Source organism: Amblyomma mixtum, chromosome 3 (genome assembly GCF_055824585.1).
Source record: "Amblyomma mixtum isolate Tamu chromosome 3, ASM5582458v1, whole genome shotgun sequence".
Classification (NCBI taxonomy): Eukaryota; Metazoa; Arthropoda; class Arachnida; order Ixodida; family Ixodidae; genus Amblyomma; species Amblyomma mixtum.
In genome coordinates, this window is record NC_143014.1 from 82,379,027 (window position 1) to 82,400,018 (window position 20,992).

General features: G+C 46.6%; 1 protein-coding gene across 1 annotated transcript in view; it reads right to left on the reverse strand.

The window, feature by feature from the left end:
- Positions 1 to 16,795, reverse strand: part of LOC149350799 (uncharacterized) — a 32,702-nt gene extending 15,907 nt beyond the window's left edge. The window contains exon 1 of the mRNA XM_089575567.1: positions 16,563 to 16,795. Within this exon, the coding sequence (XP_089431693.1) occupies positions 16,563 to 16,795 (233 nt within the window). The remainder of the gene's footprint in view (positions 1 to 16,562) is intronic.
- Between the last annotated feature and the right edge of the window lie 4,197 nt (positions 16,796 to 20,992).

Sequence of the window (20,992 nt, forward strand, 5' to 3'; positions counted from 1 at the left end):
TGCCTGCATATATATGGTTTCTTTTTCTAAATAAGAGTCGCTGCACGCGGAAAGTTAGTAACGCTTTACGTCTGAAAGCATCCTTTCACTTCTCTCTCGCACACCTTGGGCTTGACATCGCTTTACATTTTTCTTTCATAGCGTACTTGCATGGTTCCCCATTTTTCTTTACTGGCCTCTTCTCCTTGTCCTTTGGCTTTGGTGCTGCTCCTGGAAGATGTCCTAATTTATCTAAACGTAATCTTATGAGGTTCACAACTGAAAAATAGCCAATTCTTACCAATTATGTCGTGGGTGTAACTTTCAGTCACAACAGAATAAAAATATTTATGGGTTGTTTTTTCTGCAAACTTGTCTTGGAATGCTCCGGTACATTACAGAACAAGGCTCGCCGAGTTTTAAATTTCCTAAGGCGAAATTTTAATCAGGCATCGGTTAATCTAACGGAAGCATTATATCTGTCGAATGTACGTCCCATCCTCGAATACGCGTGCAGTGCTTGGGATCAGTCATCGAAAGCAAACATAGCAAAACTTGAACGCATACAGGCGCGTGCTGCTCGCTTTGTGTCAGGGGACTACGATTTCTCAAAAAGATCTGAAGATATTTCTAAACACTTGGGGTTGCCGCTGCTCGAAACAAGATAGAAATGTTTGCATTTTTCGCTGTTTTATAATGTTCTTAACACCAGAACAGGCGCCGACTAAGATATCTAAAAAAACAACCTGTGTATCTGCGCGCACAGACCATTCCCGGAAAGTGCGCGAAATTGCTTCCAGGATTAACATATTCAAGTAGAGCTTCTTCCCTAAGACTATGCATGAGTGGAATGATTTGCCTGAATACTCTGTCTCGGGGATCCCTTCATCTTCTATCTCAGATCTTAAAAATGTGCTGTTTGTATGAGTTTGACAATTGCTCTTTTCAGCTGCATGCTAGTACAGGTTCCGTGCTACAGTGTGATTGAAAGATGCTAACATCATGTTAAACACTCGCATACGTCGTTTTAGTGCCCTAGTACTTATAGTGACTATTACCGGCATTTAGCCGTTGTCTGTTTGCCTATCTGTCTTTCTATTTGTTTTAAGCCTGTTTGTGGCAGGCTGCTCACCTCCCCCCCGTGTGAGGTGATAGCTCAATTAATCATGAGAGGCTGCTCCGGAAGAGCAACCTGGATCGCAACCCTGACCCATGCAACCCAGGTTCCACCTTTAGCAGCACAAGCCATAGAAGGGCAGTGGCGCATCGCTTGGCCGCTGCACCACTCCGCCGGGTGTGGTAGGAGGATTCCCGGGGATCCATGAATGTAGTGAATGACCAATTCCGCATATATGGATATTAATCCATTATCGCTATCCGAACAACTGCCATCCATGAACACTGGATCTGAACACCAGAACCGAAGTGTAAACCGAACTGCTAGTGGACCTAATTCGCATCTGGTCTAACTACGGAAATCGACCATCATGTTTACTCTTAGTTTTTATTATTCGCCTTTCGCAACTGAATTTATATGTCATCTGGGCTCTCATATTGTTTCTTCCCCCCCCCCCCCCCCCCCCCCCCCAGCGGCACACCTTTGATTTTGATGCACATACTTGTTGCGACGAGTGATTGCGGGGCACGCTTTTCAGTCGCATGGGGAGGCCATATAGCGCTGGATGTCAATGGTGGTTGAACATGCCTTCGCCTCTCTTGAAAAAATTAATAAGGTATAGCTCAAACGGAAGCCCTAGTCGCGCATTCTTTACGACTCATGTGACTGACATTAAGCCGCGGGAAGTTCGCTAGACCATTTGCATACTCATTAGCGCGCCATGAAGCTACTTCTGCCTCTGCTGCTTCTATCTCCGAGAACATCCTGCTGTAAACTGCACCGAGAGCCAGCAGAGACGCAACGCCAGCTAGAGAAGTGAAAGCCGAAAGCGGTGCTGGCAGCTGCAATGGCGAGCGCATGCGTGTCATGCCTTCGACGAACGTGCGCGCGGTTCCAAGCTTTGTCTCTGCCACCTCATGCGTGTCCGTGCCCTTGCATATTCTCCCTATTCAGAGTTTCCTCTTCACGCCGCCTGCGCGCTCGCTCTGCGCGCGTATACTCGCTCGCGCCGCCGTATTTCGCCTGGAATTACTTAGTGACCGTGACCGCGATTGAGCTTTAGACGGGCGCTGAGAGGGAAGGTTGCGGGAAAGCCGTAACTTCGCTTCGGGCGCGGGGCCCAGTGCTTGTCGCTTTTAATACGGCCAACTTCGATCAACGGTCTCGGCTTATTTCTTTGGTCATGAAACAAGAGCCTCGGGGGAACTGTCCGTTTTCGCACTCCGTTCACAGCAGTTCTCGTGGCTAGCTGCGGCCGCAATGAATAATCTAAGTTTAAGCGTGATAATGACGGACGCGACAGGCGGGAGAATAAAGTAACATGGATGCACGAGCTTGCCTTTAATTTTCTTTGGGGCGTCGTGACAATTTTCTTGGGTACGTCGTGCGTCGTGACAGCTGCAGTGAAAGGGAAGCCATGACGAAGCCAACAATTTGGAACTGCCAATAAATGGTGACACCGACATGGCATGTGTGCTTTTCGCAGGCTCTTTGATAAATTACAGCTGACCCACGGATTCATCGCGCGACTCAGTAGTCATTTTCCCACAGCATGAATGCACGACGTGACCCACCGGTGACCCACGACGCAGAGAAAGTGTTAATAGTTATGTATAGTTAGATGCAGGATTGGGAGCAGAACCGCTGCGGTGGTCTATTGGTTTGAGCATCCGCCTCGCATGCGGGAGCTGCGGGGTTCGATCCCCAGTGCCGCGGGGGTACCCACCGGTGATACATTGGGTACAAGCTTTCCCTCTGGCCTGTTGCTCGTCTTCTGTGAGGTGAAATACTTGGGAAATGGGTCCTTGACCCCACCTTGAGTAGACGATAAACACCTTGTGCCGTGGCGCTCTTTGTCCTCAGACGCCCTTGCGCCATCAAAATTTATCATCATCAAAACCACTTCTGGAGACTTTTTTTAGTTTATAGCTGCCAAAGAAATCTGTAAATGAACAAGTGATCATAGTGCACGCACATTAAAGCTGCTCAAGGCGTGGTTCCACATGACACTTGTTGTAGTCTGCTCCCACAGCATTCCCCTTTACTTTCCTGGCTATCTCCACGGAAGAGCGTCACCCTGCTTGCTTGCTGTCTGGAAACTGCTCTAGAAAAACATCTACCGCCCTTGAATGCCTTACCACTTTTTTCTTACCTGTTACCCTTTTGACTCGTTACCGTCCTCTTTCGGTCAAAAAGCCGTGGCGCGCGCGTGTGTGCGTGGGTAACTATTGTATTTTATGTGTCCCATAGGAGGGCGAAAATCTTCGATTTTTGCTTTTTTCATGACAATGTTCTTTTTTCCTTCGCAATATTCAGTTCTATTTTTTATCCCAGCTGCTGTAGGAGAGACAAGTATCTACATTTTTGCTACTACAAAGCGTAGTCAGCTGTTTTGCGTTTTCGTGTTGCAACTTTGATTTCTCAAAGCCATAAAAAACTTAGTGGAAAGTATAACGCACTGGTTCCTCTTCGAGTTTCCGCCTAGCTTTTAGTAGTATAAAAAAACAGATGAACATCAGCCATGAAATACATCATTACTTTCACTGTGTTCTAAGCTCAACGTTACTTAGCCGGTTTGGTTTACTGAACTAGAGCGCCGCTTCTGAAGCGTAATGAGGAAGCTTGGAGGCTTAGCCTATAGTATTCTGCGAGCGATCCTGTGCCGATTTTTCTTTTTTTTGTGTGTGAGTACCTGCTCGGTCTGGTGCGCAAGTGAGCGCAGACAAAGCTTGTAATAGCCTGCCAGGGACATATCCAGGCAGTGACTAACTGGCCAGAACTCAACTCCTCGCTATCCCTTCTCCCCTGTCCCCCCTTGTCCCAAGATCAACAAAACGGAGGCGGCCATAGGACAAAGTTTGCTCTTCACCCAGGCCCCTTCCCGGCGAACCATCCCTTTCAAAAAGGAAATTGACTGCGCCACGAAAACCTTGTTATGAGAAATAACCTCGCCACTCAAGGGTAGCGTTCTACTCACCTCGACTAAAGTTATTATAATATATGCCTTCGTAATCTCTCTGGGGTTTTTAATCGATTTTTGGCAATGTCCACCAGCGTCCATGCTGAACGCCTCGGCCTTATTATGGGCCCGGTCGTCCACGCGTTCATAATGTTTTGCTGTAAGCTCTGCACAGCAAAGCAGCTTTACCTGCAGTGTATGTGAGGCTAAGCTTAGCTCTGAAAATGCTGCTTGAGAATTTCGAAGCAAGTTAAGCCGCTTCGCATGCGAGAACTTATGTGGGCAGAAAATAAAAAAAAAAGAAAGAGGGATGTTATTGATAGAGACATCTTCCTTCGCCTTTTCTTCATTCTCATCTCTTCCGCTGATCCTTCTTCGATCCAAGCGCTTTGCGCCTTTTCCCTTCTTAAGGCTGATCAGCTCCTAGTTTTCTTTTTTTATTCGTATTCTTTTCTTCCTTTTTTTTTTTTGCTTGGTGTCAGCTTCCTTCGCCCTTCACCTTTTCACCTTATCTTCCTTTATCTTCTGTTCCTGCTAAGGTCCTCTTTTTGCGGAATACTTCATTCTGTTGTTTTTCGCTTGCATACTTTTTTTTTTTCATTTCCGTACCTCATCTGTATTGTCCCCGTCGGCTCGTGTTCTGCTCGGCGTCATGTCATCGCATTCTTCTTAATGACTTTGTATTTGGCCTCCCCGTCTTCGTTATTCCCGTGGCTTGCAGTCTGCCGAGCCAAGCGACCCAGAAGAACGCCACGGGGCCTGAGAGTACGCTTCCATAGTGGCAGGGTGGGCTCCGAGCTCATTAGCGCGATAATAAACGTATCTTCGCTTTCACTGCTGATGGAGTCCGTGGGCACCCACTGGTAGGCCGTCATAAGAACTTTCGTCGCTCTTTATACTTTTTCCTCCAATTTTGCGCTGCTTTCTCTCCAACATCATTTCTTATTCTTATTCTATGTTACCTGCTGCAACTTTTTCTTTCCTTTTTCTCGTCGCTACTTTTTTCTTTCTTCGCCGTCCTCTTTCTTGCTGAGCCATCCTCGCCTTCGTACTCGGCCTTTTCCTCATGCTTCACTTGTTCCGGGTCTCGTTCACGCGTTTTCGTTTTTAATATATCGGCGATTGTACGTCGAGTCATGGAAGTTTATTTCCCTTTCACCTCGGGCCATGTTGGCACCGCAAGTAGCGAGGCGAGCTCAGTTCATAGCACAGACTACGCATGATGTGCCCTGTGCGAGACAGGCCATTCACGACCGCGTAAATGCTGCCACCCGCAACTCTGTAACACCCATGAATGTTCCGCGGCCTTCAATCCTGAGTCAACACAAGGCCCTAGCTGTGGTCCGTGCCATAGAGTTTCTTTATACTACTTTGAGGAAAAGCTGGCGCCACTGTATATGCGAACTTCTTAAAAGGCACTTCCTCTACCAGGGGAATGCCGGGAAGACAGAAGTATCTTTCTTGGCTTAGTTAGTGTTAGCCCTACAACATAACTACGACTACAGGAATAGAATTTTTTGCAAAAAGATATTGTAAGAAGACGTTGTTTTACAATCAATGTGTCCTGTGATAAAATATGCTTACTGTACATTACAATAAATGAGCACAAAAGCAGAGAGGCGTAAGCGCGCGCCGAATTTGGCCATGGTGAGAGGGGGCTTTCTCTTCACGTCGCCAAATATAGCTAACCGTGGAAAACAATTTTTTTTTCCGTTATAGAACACACTTTTCAGAGCAAATATTCTTTCAAAAGCAAAATAGTACGCTATAGAATCTTCCGCTTTCGCACTGTAAAAAACAGAAACCTTTCAATAGTGTCGTCTGCTATTGTGGGTTCGTGCCCCATGTTCGTGCATTGGCTTTGGTTCGTGCCATGAAAAACTTGCCCGAACCTTCACTTTTCTAAGAGAAACTATTTTGCACGTGTTAAGTGCCGGCTCTCATTATGTCCTGACGCTACGCTTACAGATTTTGAGAAGAACAGCATGAATTCAGGAAGCTTTAACCTTTCCTACCCGTAAGTGACGGCCGTCTTCATGGTGACAAGCGCAACATGTGGGTATTTGCATTAATTAATTCATGCAGTAGAAGTCTTGCCTGAATGCAATGAGCAGCTACCGCCGGACTTCGAAATGAAGCAAATGCAATCCCCGACGAGTACGGTTAACATAAGTTGCGCTTATCGAGGCACTTCGCGCTTTTAAAAGCATCTCTCAGACTGCTACGAGAAATGTGCAGAGCGGTCACAGTAACAGACTGTTGAGTTCTCAGTTTGTAAAAAACTTTACCTTCCTTCGCCATTCAATGCTCAGGTAGCACAGGTTCCCGCTGAGCAAAGTCAGTTTGCTGCGTAAATGGCTCCAAGCGATGGGGCAAACGGGCTTCAGGCCTAGCAGGCACCAGACATTGGGCTCAGCTCACTTCGAGTCAAGCGCCTTCGGATGCTTCGGATCCCTAATTAACTGGATGCGTAGCTGGATAACTAGACCACGACAAAGCGCACAAAACAGCAGTGAAAACGAAACTGAACAACCAAGAAATCAAATCAGTAGTACAGTCAACAAGCCACCAGATGTCAACCTGAAGCATGTCTTCACAGCATGCCTCGGGCATTCCATGGTGGATGAAGTGCAGGGCCGCCAGCTTTCCCTCTAGTTAACAGTAACAAACACTATGGTCCGCGCTTAATTGGTACTCTAGTTCGAATAGATTGTGGGTTCATGTACTGGGTCGACGTTGCAGGTTAGGACGAGTGTCAAGCAACGTTTGCGGCAGCTACGATGGGACGCTAGCCGCCGCGATGCCTCAGTGGTTATGGCTCTCGGCTTCTGACCCGAAAAACGCGGGTTCGATCCCCGCCGCGGCGATCGCATTTCGATGGAGGCGAAATGCTATAGGCCCGTGTGCTGTGCGATGAGAGTGCCCGTTAAAGAACCCCAGGTGGTCGAAATTATCCGCAGCCCTCCGCTACGGCGTCCCTCAGCCTGAGTCGCTTTGGGACGTTAAACACCCATAAACCATAAACCAACCATGGGATGCTAGAACACATTTTGCGATATCAAACTCTTGACAGCCCTCGAGCTGTAGCCACGTTATTGGAGGCTGTGCTGATGAGCAACTGCCATCAGTTTTGTATGCTCTAGAATTCACGCGGCCGACTCGTTGTCGCCAGGAGGCAGGGCCGGAATGAAGCTGGCAGCAGTATTTGAATTACTGTGCGGTCACAGGGCTCAGATCTTTTCTGCGATGTCTCGTACGTTATGCCTTTCTCCCGTTCCGTTGTTCTCTGCTATGCGATTCGAGCAAGTGGGCGTCGTGCCTTTTTTCAGATGACAGTTCCTATCATCCTTACTTTCTTCTTATCACGTTTCGTGCGCCGTTTGATTCATTTAAAAGCAATAGTCGTAATCATCGCCTCTCCTGTGTCTTTATATTTTCGTCTTTTTCTCCTCTGCTTCTGTTGTATTGCTTGCTACTTTTATTTCTCCTCTCCTGGTTCAATTGAGTGCACCCGCACAAAGGGCATTTTTTTCTTTATCTCTCTTCGCCAGGGAGTGCGGCAGTTGAATTCCAATAAATTTTACCTGAAAATTGTTCTTTCTTTTTTACGTTTGTACGTTCCTCATCTCTAAGTTGTCTTCTCGCGTTTCTCGGAGTGCCGCTCGAAAGAATCGCGACAGCTCTAAGTTTCTTTTATGCATGCAGGGTGCGCCCACTTCCTATCCATGCATATTTTGTGTACGTAGTGCAAAAGTAAAGAAAGACGAGGAATCAAAAGCATGCCCTCCAGCCGTAGCCCCGTTTTCGTACACGGGCTTCCTTTCGAATTGTTGACGACAGAAGCAATTACCTACAGACCCACCCTCTTTCCACTCCATTTATATTCTCTGCACGTTCGCTGTATGCAGGCGTTATGTAGCAGCATGTGTTCTTGCACTCGCTACTGTAAAGTAAAACCGTGAATTCCCGCCCAGCAAAAATCGGTGCGTCTGGGAGCTCCTTGAGATTTTCTTTTTCTTACAAAGCAAGGCGCTGTGGTGTTCGTAGCTGTCCCGTTTCCGATAATTTTGGTGCGTTCCGGAAATTAGCAGATTCGTCCAGCTATGTCGTGGTGTTCACGTCATTTGCTGTAGCTATCACAACAGCGCTTAACAACAGCAACAAGAACGGTAAAGTGGCTGGTGCATTGGAGGTTGTTCAGAGTGGTCAACCCCGCCAATACGTGCTGACAACAGTGTATGAGCTGTCTCCGTGTGCTTTAATTCAATGAGATAAAAAATCACGCATGCTGAATGTTTCGTTTTTTTTTTTTTTTCATTGCCTGCATGACCAAATCATTTAAACCATTTCTGTGTACAGGATGCTAGACAACGGATACGCATAATTGCTGGTCGATTCTGACGATTTCAGGTGGCATAATCGATCAGTAATTATCCGCATGGTGATTTTGACACTGGTACTGTTTTTGGACTGGGAGAGTCATCTCACCTTACTCCGTTTCTGACTGCGCTTGGTAAATTTGCATCGTATTGATGACCGATTCGATCAACTTAGAATTCTCGCCTCTCGCCACTCCCTCTACAAGGCAATAAACCACACATTTTAATTCCGCTCGGACACTTCGATATCGAGCTATACGCCGCCATGAAACGGAGAATTTAATGAGGAAAAGCTTAGAAGTCAGGCTCGTTAATGTAGGCACGATCTGGTGCCGAGACAGCTTAAGAAACCTCGTTAAACTTCTGTTCGCAGAAAAATTGAGGACAAACAGAAAACGGCGAGGTAACTGTAAGAAGAAAGTGTTTGACTACAAAAGGTTTTTCTTGAATTCTAGCACGAAGAGACGAGATGGAACCGATGTAGCTCAGTTTTGCCCTTCGCGCGTGTTATCCACCGGGGCGATCGTTAGACAAGGAGCTCAAGGCGCTAATTGTGTTAACAATTAAGGCATGACATGCGGGCTGCAGGCGCGAGGGCGTTATCCCTGGCGCAGCTTTCTCCTCCATGACGCCTTTCTGCGGTGAACGCTGTGTGTCACGGATTATCCTAGTAGGCCGAAGTTGGCCGACACTGCTGACAAAACGCTTGAGGAAAATAGATGAAGTATTCACGAGGAACGCCCTATTAATGCGCGGCTGCCCAGCCCCAGGACACAAGTGCAGGAAATGGTTCAATGCTCCAACCGCGATGAAGGGTTTCTCAAGTGCGCGTGCCTCCTATATGTATACATGCATGTAACGGGGGATCTTGCGGTGGGCTCGGCGCACTTCCCTTGAAAGTGAGAGAGAGAAAAGCGTATATTATTAGAAACGAGAACCCTCCTCTGCCATCCACTTGAAACATACCGTGCAAATTTCCTGAGCCCGTCACGCTGTCAAAGGCTGGCTGCCCAGAGCGGTAGGATCCGCATCCAAAAAGCGGAGGTGTGTAATGGGCCCTGCTCAGCAACGTTAAGTCAGCCTCATAGCAATGCTGCGTGATCAAATAATGGTGAAACCGCCCATTTAAGATTTAGCAAACACAGGCGCAGTTCATGCGTTTTAAGACGGCGATGATGTTGACGCGACTGTCGTGATGACACTGCGCGTTCCTGCCAAGCACTTGGGCTTCATCTCTGTCCATTTGTTCACTAATTAGCTATGCGGGGAAGCCGACCTAGAGACTTTTGAAAATGGTCGATTCCATGAGGAATCCAGACTCAGTACCAATTGTCAACCGCCCTGTAGTCGCAAGCGCATGTATTGATCGGCTACCGTTTAATGAAATTGTGTTTTCATGTACGTATAGACAGCAGCTTTCTTGCGCCCGAAGGACTTGCGTGGTGCCAACTGCCTAACCCTTATATCTTGATCTGCGTGTGCTGCGTGTGCCACCCACAAATAGGTAGCTTTCCAAAGGGTTGCATCATGATCAGGCTGAAAGCAAGTCATAAGAGGCCTGCATGCCTGTCCTTATGACTCCTGGTGCGCCATCAGAGCCAATGCACAGGGAACCAAATGGCGTGTCTGCTAATATGTAGCCATGTTTTATCCTTTCACTAGGATGACTACGGGTCATCCGGGAGGCATGGGAGGAGTCCTACCACAAGAGCGTTTATATGCGCCGGCACGCCCGGCAGGCCCGGCAGACGTCCTTAAAACTTTCGTTCTTCATCTGGGTTCAGTCACTGTTCGGACTTTATCAGACCGTATCCGGAAAGTCAGGACAGGTGCATTTTTTTCAAAGACAAGTTGTTTATGAACGCAATTTTTTCGCATATCGTAAGATTGTACCATAACAATCAATATACCCGCAGGTCCCTCCTTGGGACGCGTGTAGTTTCCGGCTGTTTATTGTCAAAAACGTGCCACAATTGGTTTTTGCGGCAGTCTCGACTACTCAATGCGAGCGCCGGACTAAATTTAAAATCAAGATTTTTTTTCCCGATCGGAAGATCGGAAGTACCTCACAATATTCCAATATTCAAAAGTTTTGCCCAAGAATGCTGGACATGAGCGAGATCTCAGAAATTGAAAGTTTTTTTCTGATACGAATACTCATTGTGATATTATCATGCTTACCGAGGCATGGTATACTAGCGAATTTGATATCTTTAAGCTGCCTCAAAAGAAAGGTTTCTTTTTAAAGATGATGTCACGTCGTGGAGGAGGAGTAAGTCGGTTAATGGATAAGCGCATATCATGTGATCTGTAGAAGAACTGCAGATTGGACTAGTTGGTGTAGATTCATAGTGATGGTTTTACAGCGCAAACACACACAGACTAAGAAGGAGACAAGACACACACAGAGCTGAACTTACAACTGATTTTTTATTAGGAAGAAGCATGCCATAATATACACACACGAAAACAACACACACGAAAAAACAGCGCACATGCGCAATGTCAACAATCTCATAGTACTAAAAAAGGTAAAACCGCTTTAAAAGCACGTGTGTATCCACAGAACCGCTATCCACTGTGTAGCATTTTCATTTCCCTAACAGATAATGTTACAGATGGTGCACTCACGCACCCTTTATCTTTCCGGATAATATGAAAGGCTTCTGAAGCCTTTCATATTATCCGGAAAGTTCTGACCAATATTTATAACTTGGCCATTTCCACAGGCATTTACCTAGATATAATGAAGACAGAGAAAGTAATAGCTATATATAAAAAGGAGATATACTTGACAAAAAGAACTATAGACCCATGTCTCTGCTGCCCATATTTCCTAATACCTTAAGAAGATTATCATGAACCAAGTTTCCTCTCTTTGTTCTAGATTTCAGCTCACAAGTAGTTCACACTATGCTTTTCAAAAAAAAAAAAATTCAGGGGGCACTTTGACTGTCTAAAGTGCATAGAGGCGAAAGCGTTTTCCGAACCACTTTCGCTGCTTTTGTGGCACTGGTGGCGTCACATATAATTGAGTACTTTATTACTAAGTGATGACAAATCACTAAGTAATGGTTAATTACTGATTAATGCCTGAATACTTATTAACTGCTAATTAATGGCGCTTAAGCTTCGCATTTAGGAGTGGAATGCGACAGCGTGTTGTAGCGCTGCCAGGGAGTCCACGGAACGCCACCACCCGTTTGGCGCGATGCCTTGCCCTTTGAACGCAACGCTTTTTCAGGAAAGGAAATGGCGCAGTAATTCTCTGTCATCTCGGTGGACACCTGAACCGCACCGTAGAGGAAGGGAGGAAGTGGGAGTGAAAGAAGAAAGACAAAGATGGGCCGTAATGAAGAAAATTAAAATTGTATTTGAGGAAAGGAAATTAAGCAGTAACTGTCTCACATATCTCGGTGAACACCCGTCAAAATTCAGGGGGTCACTTTTTTGACCTAATGTGCGGTCACTGATGTGTGGTTAAGATGTGAAGCTTCGCCTCTGGAACGCGACAGCATCTTGCAACGCTGCCAGGGAGTCCTCAGAACGCCATCGCCCATTCGGTTCTACGCCTCGCTCGTCGGTAAATTGGTTTTTGAGGAAAGGAAATGTATCTGTCTCTCATATCTCGGTGGACACCTAAACCTCGCCGGAAGGGGAGCGAGGAGGATGGGAGTGAGCGAAGACACCGTATTCACTAGACGCGCCTTTGTTCATTCCAAACCATCGAGCTGGCATGGCGGAGTGGATAGCATGCTCGTCTTGCACTCCGAAGACCGGGGTTCGATTCCCGAGCTCGACCAATTTCCTATTCGGTTTTATTTATTTATACGGCCTGACTAGAAAAGTTAATTAGGCTAATTGGGTAATTAAGCAATTGACTAAGCTCAGTCCCACTTACTTGGAGCATCACTATACACGATCCCTTCAATTGGTTGCATGGTTACTAGCAAAGTACAATTGGCGCGCACTGTGACGTCACGGCCGTTTCGACCAATTGAAAAGCGTGACATTTCTGTCGACAACTGCTGCTTACAACGATGAGACATTAAAGGCTTTCGCCTTAATAAATGTACAGAGCTAACCCTTCTACATCACAAGGAACACACCTTACAAAAAATTACGAGGAACTTTCGCGGCTAAAGTGCTGAAAGGCGAAAGCCTGAGTGCTGCATTCTGCTACGCGATTGTTCACTTCACATTTTGTTGGTGCATTAATTAACTGCCAATTAATGACGCTTAAGCTTCGCCTTTAGGAGTGCACGGAACGCGACAGCGTGTTGCAGCGCTGCTCCAGGCAGTCTATTGAACGCCACCACCCGTTCGGCGCGATGCCTTGCCCTTTGAACGCAACGCTTTTTAAGGAAAGGAAATGGCGCAGTAATTCTCTGTCGTCTCGGTGGACACCTGAGCCGCACTGTACAGGAAAGGAGGAAGTGGAGTGAAAGAAGAAAGAGGGGCCGTAATGAAGAAAATGAAAATTGTATTTGAGGAAAGGAAATTACGCAGTAACTGTCTCGCATATCTCAGTAGACACTAGTCGAAAATTGTATTTGACGAAAGAAAGTTGCACAGTAACTGTCTCACATATTTCGGTGGACACCCGTCAAAATTCGCGCGTGGTGACATCACGACAATTTGGACCAATCTGAAACGCGGACAAATACGCCTTGCTCGTCAGTAAATTGGTTTTTGAGGAAAGGAAATGTATCTGCCTCGCATATCTCGGTGCACACCTGAACCTCGCCGTAACGGGAAGGGAGGAAGATGGGAGTGAACGAAGACACCGTATTCACTAGATGCACCTTTGTTCATTCCAAACCATCGAGCTGGCATGGCGGAGTGGTAGCGTGCTCGACTCGCACTCCGGAGACCGGGGTTCGATTCCCAAGCTCGGCCAATTTCTTACTCGGCTTTATTTATTTATCTGGTCTGACTAGAAAGGTTAATTGGACTGATTGGGTTAAGTAAGCAATTAACTAAACTCAAACTTACTTGGAGCATCACTATACGATCCCTTTGAAATTCGCGCACTGTGACGTTACGACCGTTTCGACCAACTGAAAAGCGTGACATTTCTGTCGACAGCTCCTGCTTACAACGATGAGGCATTAAAGGCTTCCGCCTTAAAGTTTTAAGCATAAACTTTTCTCTCGGTATTTTCGTCGACTTTATTCAGGCTTTTGATCTCATCAATCACACTCTCATTATTTACAAACTTGAACGATATGGTATTCGGAGCCTCCCTCTTCAGCTACTACAGTCTTACCTAGAGTGCTGCCGGCATCATCATCATCAGCCTGACTATGCCCACTGTAGGCAAAGGCCTCTCCCAAGTCTTTTTGACCTTGGCCAGCTCCGCCCACCGTGTTCCCTGCAAACTTTTTAATCTGATCCGCCAACCGAACTTTCTGCCGCCCCCTGCCACGTTTGTCTTCTCTTGGAATCCACTCCGTTACCCTTAAGGACCAGCGGTTATCTTGCCTTCGCATTACATGCCCTGCCTCAAGCCCATTTCTTCCTATTGATTTCGACTAGGATGTCATTAATCCACATGTCATTAATCCACATGTCACCCAATCCACCCGTTTCCGGTCTCTTAACGTTACACCTACCATTTCTCTTTCCATAGCTCGCTGCGTTGTCCTTAACAGAAGCTGAATCTTTTTCGTTAGCCTCGACGTTTCTGCCAGCAGTTTGTTTCGAATGGCTTTTCATCACATGATCGAGAAATAATCTTCGGTGTACCGCAAGGGAGCATGCTGGGTTCCGTTCTATTCAACCTGTACATAAATGACATTACACTTATGCATAAACAGCCAAAATTGATAATGTATGGTGATGACACTAACATATTTCTGTCATCCGCTCCAACCCCTGACCTCTTTAACAAAGCTAATGAAGCTCTCCATGAACTCATAGTCTGGTGTGGACATAACTTTCTATGAATAAATACTGCGAAAACAAAAGCTATAGTTTTTCTTACTTACAAAGGGCACACATATATCTAGTAATATTAACTTGCAGTACAATCCTACAAATTTTGAACTCGCGTACTCTGTCAAAGTTCTTGGAACCTATTTTACGAGCACATTACAATGGGATGAGCATACAAATTTTGTACTGCAAAAGGTCAGCCGTGTAACAGGCATACTAAATTGAAACAGGTATATTGTTCCAACAGGAGTAAAACTATGCTTTGTTCATTCCCCGTATAAATTATTGCCATCTTGTTTGGGGTGCAACGACGGATCCAAACCTGAATAAGGTATTTCTAATTCAGAAAAATATAGTGCGCGTAATAGCCAATGTCCCGTGTACTGAACGCGTTGCTAACTTATTTACCAATTATAACATACCCAAGGTACAGCACATATACACCACAGACTTCTACGTAAATACTGCCTGAGCATTAAGGAAAATATTGCTATCTTAAAGCATTTAGCCTATCTAGAGCAAAAAGATTCCACGTACCATACTAGAAGATCATAATTTCGGAATATACCTCGATGCCGGTCCAACTATGGTTCACAAATGTTAAAAAAGTACACTGCCAAGGTTACTTGACACCCTCAATAACGATGGCATTGACACACCCAGTCACACTGTCTCCCAATCAAGGTATGTCTCCCCAGTAAGATACCTCACTGCCCAACAATACTATATCTGCAGTAAAATTTTGTACATTGTAATCTGTGCAGGGTGTTAAAAGTGCTACATGCGAACTTTTGTGCGCATTTAAAATTTCATGCTTTTGAATCAGATTTATTATTTTTATTTTTGCGTTTCCTATTTGCTCAAGGCACGAAATTCTCAAGTAATGTATTTTATCATGTTTGCGTCGCCTGGTTTGCGACTTCTGTTTTGCTTGCAATAATGTGACTGTGTGCCATTCGTCTAAGCTGTTGCTATATCGACGGGGGTTGACGGCTGACAAGCCGCTTTGTTGCGGCTTTTAAGTCAACCTCAATTCTTGGAAATTAAATTAAAACAAGAAAGAAAGAAAGGAAGGAAGGAAGGAAGGAAGGAAGGAAGGAAGGAAGGAAGGAAGAAAGAAAGAAAGAAAGAAAGAAAGAAAGAAAGAAAGAAAGAAAGAAAGAAAGAAAGTAAGAAAGAAAGAAAGAAAGAAAGAAAGAAAGAAAGAAAGAAAGAAAGAAAGAAAGAAAGAAAGAAAGAAAGAAAGAAAGAAAGAAAGAAAGAAAGAAAGAAAGAAAGAAAGAAAGAAAGAAAGAAAGAAAGAAAGAAAGAAAGAAAGAAAGAAAGAAAGAAAGTTGAATACGATGGGATCTGGTCCAGAAAGTCATGTCATCACAATGCATTCAAAACCAGATAATCGCCAAACACGAAGATAGAACATCTCCTCGGAACAGACAACCTCATTTGAGGTCCTCCGAGAATCGCCGACACACACTAACATCCTTGAATTACAACGATCTCTTCCTCATCTCCTTTTCTTCCCCAAAAAATGGCCACGGGCCATTCCTTTTTAATTGAAGCTCTTCTGGTTTAATCACGGAATGAAGAAACGGTGCGCTGTGCCATATCACTTCGTATATGATGTCGTAATCTATATCCATTGTATTTTTCTTATTATTCGAGATGTTTGCCATTAGCATAATGACATCTAGTCGTAACGCATCTTTAGCGGGAAACCCTCAGAGCAACGCCATACTTTCTTGTCTTGTGTAACGCTCTGATAAAAGATAAAACTCTTCGGGCAAAAACAAAAACGCAGGGACAATGCCTACCTGAGCCCAACTGCAACAGGCTTGGTCACTTAAAGACTAGCGGTGAACTGCCTGAAAGAAAGTTTGAAAGAAAACGGGATGTTAACGAAAAAAAATTAATAGGGCGCCCCTAGCGATGGTTACACATAGCGTGGCTGAATGACGAGTTTTGTGCGCGATGTACCCAAGCTGTACGGTGCGCGAGGGACATGGCATGGAAGGCGGAACAAGAGCCGCGGCGCATGCACTACGGGGATGGGGTGCGGGGCCGCCGTCCTGGTGCCCTTTCGATGGCGTGGCGTGGGGCTTAGCGTAACCGGCCCAGCGTGCGCTCGTAGTGCGCATTCCCTCTCTTTCGGGGAGAACAAAAGGCGCCGCTCCTTCACCCCATCCGCCCTGACATTCGATCGCGCTCCTGCCGCTGCCGGGCGGCCGCTTCGACGGAGCCGTCGGAAGAAGCCACCGAAGAGGATGCCCGGAGAACGCGGCTCGTGACGTGCGCGGTCAGCGGGCCGTGGATGAGGCAGCCGGCGACGCGCGCCAGCGGCGGCGGCCCGTCTCCCAGCGTGACAGTGCCCCGAGCGCGCCAGCACCGCGCGTGGCTGCGGCTCACTGGGGCGGAGGCGCGTGCCATCGCCGGGCGCGCGTCCGGCCACGCCCAGCGTGCACTCCCCCCCCACGTTCTTCCCCCCGACCGACCGGTATTCTTCTGACGACGCAAGCGCGGTTCCTGCGACGCGTCTTTGACAGCTGTCAGCTGGGAAAGAGGGAAATTCCTTGGCCGCAGAGACGTTAGGAGAGCAGTTCGTAAAGCATGCCCATGCCTAGGCGAATAGGGCCCGTTATGACCTTCGCCAGTTGTATGCGGACGGCCAGGGCGAAGGAAGACCACAGAGGAAGAAATTCGCACCAATCGAAATGTCTGAGTCTCCCTGTTATCTGCTAATCATATGATCGCAGCTCAAATTGAAACCAGTGCGACTGTTCCCTCATTGATCAATGGGAAGGTCGGAACCTTTACTGCGTTCATTTCTTCGTGCTAAACTGGCGCGTATTTTAAGGCCACGCATATCCGTACGTCCGCACAACGTTTTCACCTTTCCGCGCGTCAGGAGAGTCGCTTTAGCAATGCTGCCAGGATGCCACCGGCCACGTACTCACCCCGTTGAAAGGATTGCCTAAGATCTGCGCGCAATTTTCCTTCGGCAGGGACGACGATTTTGTTTCCTTTGTGCCGTTCTTTCTTTGTAAACGGAAATAGTTAAGTGATCGCCCTCCGTTCACTCCAGCGCCGCTTCACGCGCTGGCACTTCTGAAGTGAGAAGCAAGGATATGATCCTAAATACCCGCACTTCCGCGATGCCATATAGAAGCATGCATTTTTATTTATTTATTTATTTATTTATTTATTTATTTATTTATTTATTTAGATATACAGCAGGCCAATGTTTTGGCCCAGTCAGGATGGGCATACAAATGCAGAATACACCAAGAAAAACGTATACAATGCGAGAAAGAACACATGGGAAACAACACATTTCTTAAAAGAACAACTATATGAGAAAACTAATATTGGGTAACAAATGGCAACAACACATCTCATGTACGATAAGAATGCGAAATACATGACGAGTGTCTCGAACGTTAGACCATTACTGGCTCATTTTCAGTCACATGCGTTCAGTGGGAGCCAGTCAGTCTGGATCACGTTTCTAACGACGTCGCAATGACTACTCAGTCATTGCGCCGGATGTCCGTGTAACTCGCGATTCTCCTTCCCCACTACGATTTGTCCAGGTGGGGACAAAAGTAGACGGACCATGCTGCCCAGCTCGAAGTGCGCGATTCCGCCTGTTTTAGGATAAATTAGGATTGGCTGTGTATCCTTGTGAGAGCGTACCAGCAAGGAGGGGAGGAGGAGGAGGTAGAAGAGGAAAAGCAGGGAGGTTAACCGGAAAAATAATCGGTTTGCTACCCTACACGGGGGGAAAAGGGCGAGGGGATAAAAAAAATGAAAGAGAAAAGAGAGTAGGAGAAAATTGAAGGCACTCTAAAACGCCAGTGTTCGTTGAAGTCACAGCCTATCGTGCAGGTCAGAAGTTCTCAAGAAGCGGAGCAGTGCCTTGGAGGCCTTCACCGCCGACGACCGCCGCGGCCAGTGGCCGAGAATGTTCATTTCCGTCAGTGGGCGTGGATCTAGGCGCTCCAGCGCACGACTGAGAGACTGCCTTTCGGTGGTGTAGGCAGGGCAGTCACAAAGAATGTGGGTTATATTCTCGTCATGCCCGCAGATGGCACATGCAGTGCTCTCAGCCATACCGATTAAGAATGAGTAATGGTTGGTGAAAGCTACACCAAGCCAGAAGCGACACAGTAAAGTTTCTTCTCGTCGTGGTTGGCCTGATGGAAGCCGGAGCTTCAGATCTGGGTCCAAGGATTTTAAACGTGACTCGCAAAATTGGCCGTACCAGCAAATATCCCCACAAAGCATGTGCATGCCATACCTCCCAATTTCAACTGGCGACCACTAAAGCAGTGTGCTGGAAAGCCACAGCGTGGACCATTTACATCGGTCCTCTCATGCGTAAGTTTCAAACCATCAAGAACTGCTTAAAATCTGGAATAATATCTGACAAGATTTTAAAAAATGTATTTGGCTTGTTTAAAGTCCTGGTGACACTTCCTTCGCATTTACGGGCGACCAACGCGCCTTAGTCTGTTGTAAGAATAGACTTGCAGAAATTATTTGCTGCTGGAACAGTTCGGATTTGGGCTCATTGGTGCAGTAAGTACCTTCCCACATCCTATCTCCGCTTTTTTTTTTTTTTTTTCTCAACGTGATCGCTCCTGGCACTCGTTCAGCGACGGTTTGCTCTTGGGGATGCAGCTTGCGAAGCCGTGTTGTCACTGTGCGGTCGTATCCCTTGGTCTTTCAGCGCATTGTCTACTTTCTTCTAATGCACTGGACGCGCCTGTGTCGAGCCCCGCGCTACTTGCTGTTCAGGAGATGGCGATCCCCTCAGCGAGTGCACCTTGAGCACACGCTTGGATTTACGATGAAATGAAACAATGGCTACAAAAAGCGCCTTCCGTGCCACACGATTCATAATAGATTGTGTCATTTGGAATCGAGCGAAAGAAGGCTAGTGGAGTGTAAAACGGGAAATAAAAATTTGGGTCAATTTTAAACTACAAAGGAAAAGATCGCTTTGTTTCGTGTATCTACTGCACTCGTAACTGTAAATCTGCAGCCAAAGAGACGAGTGTGCGGGTTGTAGGCTCTTCTGTGGAAGAATACGTGGGTCAAGTGCAAAACAGAAAGTTGGCTTAATTCCCGCTTGTTGCTTGATTCACGATTAGCTTGAGTCCCCGACGGCTACGGTGACTCAAGCTAATCGTGAACCAAGCAACAAGCGGGAATTAACGTTACGCGTTGTAAGACACCTTGACTTAAAACCCCTTGTGGCGGAGGAGGTTGCAATAGCGATCGCTCTAACTCAGCCAGGCACCAAATATGTAGTAAGCGACTGCAAAGCCGCAATTAGAAATTACAGCAAGGGACGCATCCACGAAATGGCGGCTAAATATCTAAAAGACTTTATCCCAGCCCACAATATTCTAATTATCTGGACCCCAGCCCACTCGGGTCTGGTTGGAAACGAGGCCGCCCACAGGCTCGCCCGCTCCTCTTTACCTCGGGGAGCCGTGGACACCTCATACGAATTCAGCACTAAAGAGGAAACCAATACCTTTAATAGCATCACAGACATTCAGAAAAAGAACAAAAGGATCTATCCTCCTCCGGATAGATCGCTTAGCTCGGCTGAGGCCTATGACTGGAGAAGACTCCAAGCTAGAAACTTCGCATCCCCGCTCTGGAGGAGCTGGACAGGAGGTGACACGAGGGAGGATGCGGAGGTGTGCGAGTTCTGCGGGCATACCGCTACACTCGAACACATACTATGGAGATGCCCCAGTGCCCCAGGATATGGCAGAATCAATAATGCAGAGGAATGGGAGACCATACTCAGAAGTGCCGACCTTAGCATACAACGATACGCTACCCGCCTGGCAGCAGAAGCTGCGCGACTATACCGTTGCTAGTCTTCCAGCTGCGACGCTGCCCCTCCCCGGACGCCTGCGTGCGGACCCGGAGGGGCACGGGTCTTCTTCTGGCGGAAATAAAGTTTCTTCACTCACTCACGATTAGCTTCATTTTTATCCTTATTTTCATCTTCTAATCTCTCTTTTCGTTTTTGTGGTGTTCTCTTATTACGTTCTTCTTTTTTCAGGAGCCGCAGGAGAGCCCTTCCGACTTGGGAGAGCCTTCAGGCTTTCAGAACTTACAGCTTTTTGTTGGACGAACCGAAGCATTAACATGGATGGATATTTTTGTCTGCATGTGTGAATAAAATCAAAGAGAAAACAAAGTGGACATCAAAATCCACACGCTACTCAGTCCTTACTTCACAGTATAGTTTGATGCGTGCCCTTTCTCAATTTTTTTTCAGCAACATTTTGCAGCCATTTCTCTAATTCGTATTCGTTTTCCTCCGTTTTCTTTTTTTTTTATTGAAGCCATTTCGTTGCTGTACCTAACGGCACTTTCTTTTGTTCCTTCTTTTTTTTTCTGTCCTTTTTTTCTCTCTCCCTACAGTGACGAGACATTACACGGCAGTGACAGCAAAGCAGTACTTTATATGGCACTCTCATTGGCCGTACTGATGACGCTTTGCAGGAGGGGGAGTCAGCTGTCTTTTTTTTTTTTTTTCATCGGGCTGTCATCACGGATGCCCCTGATGTAAGCCGCTTCGAGAGCAGCACTGCGGGG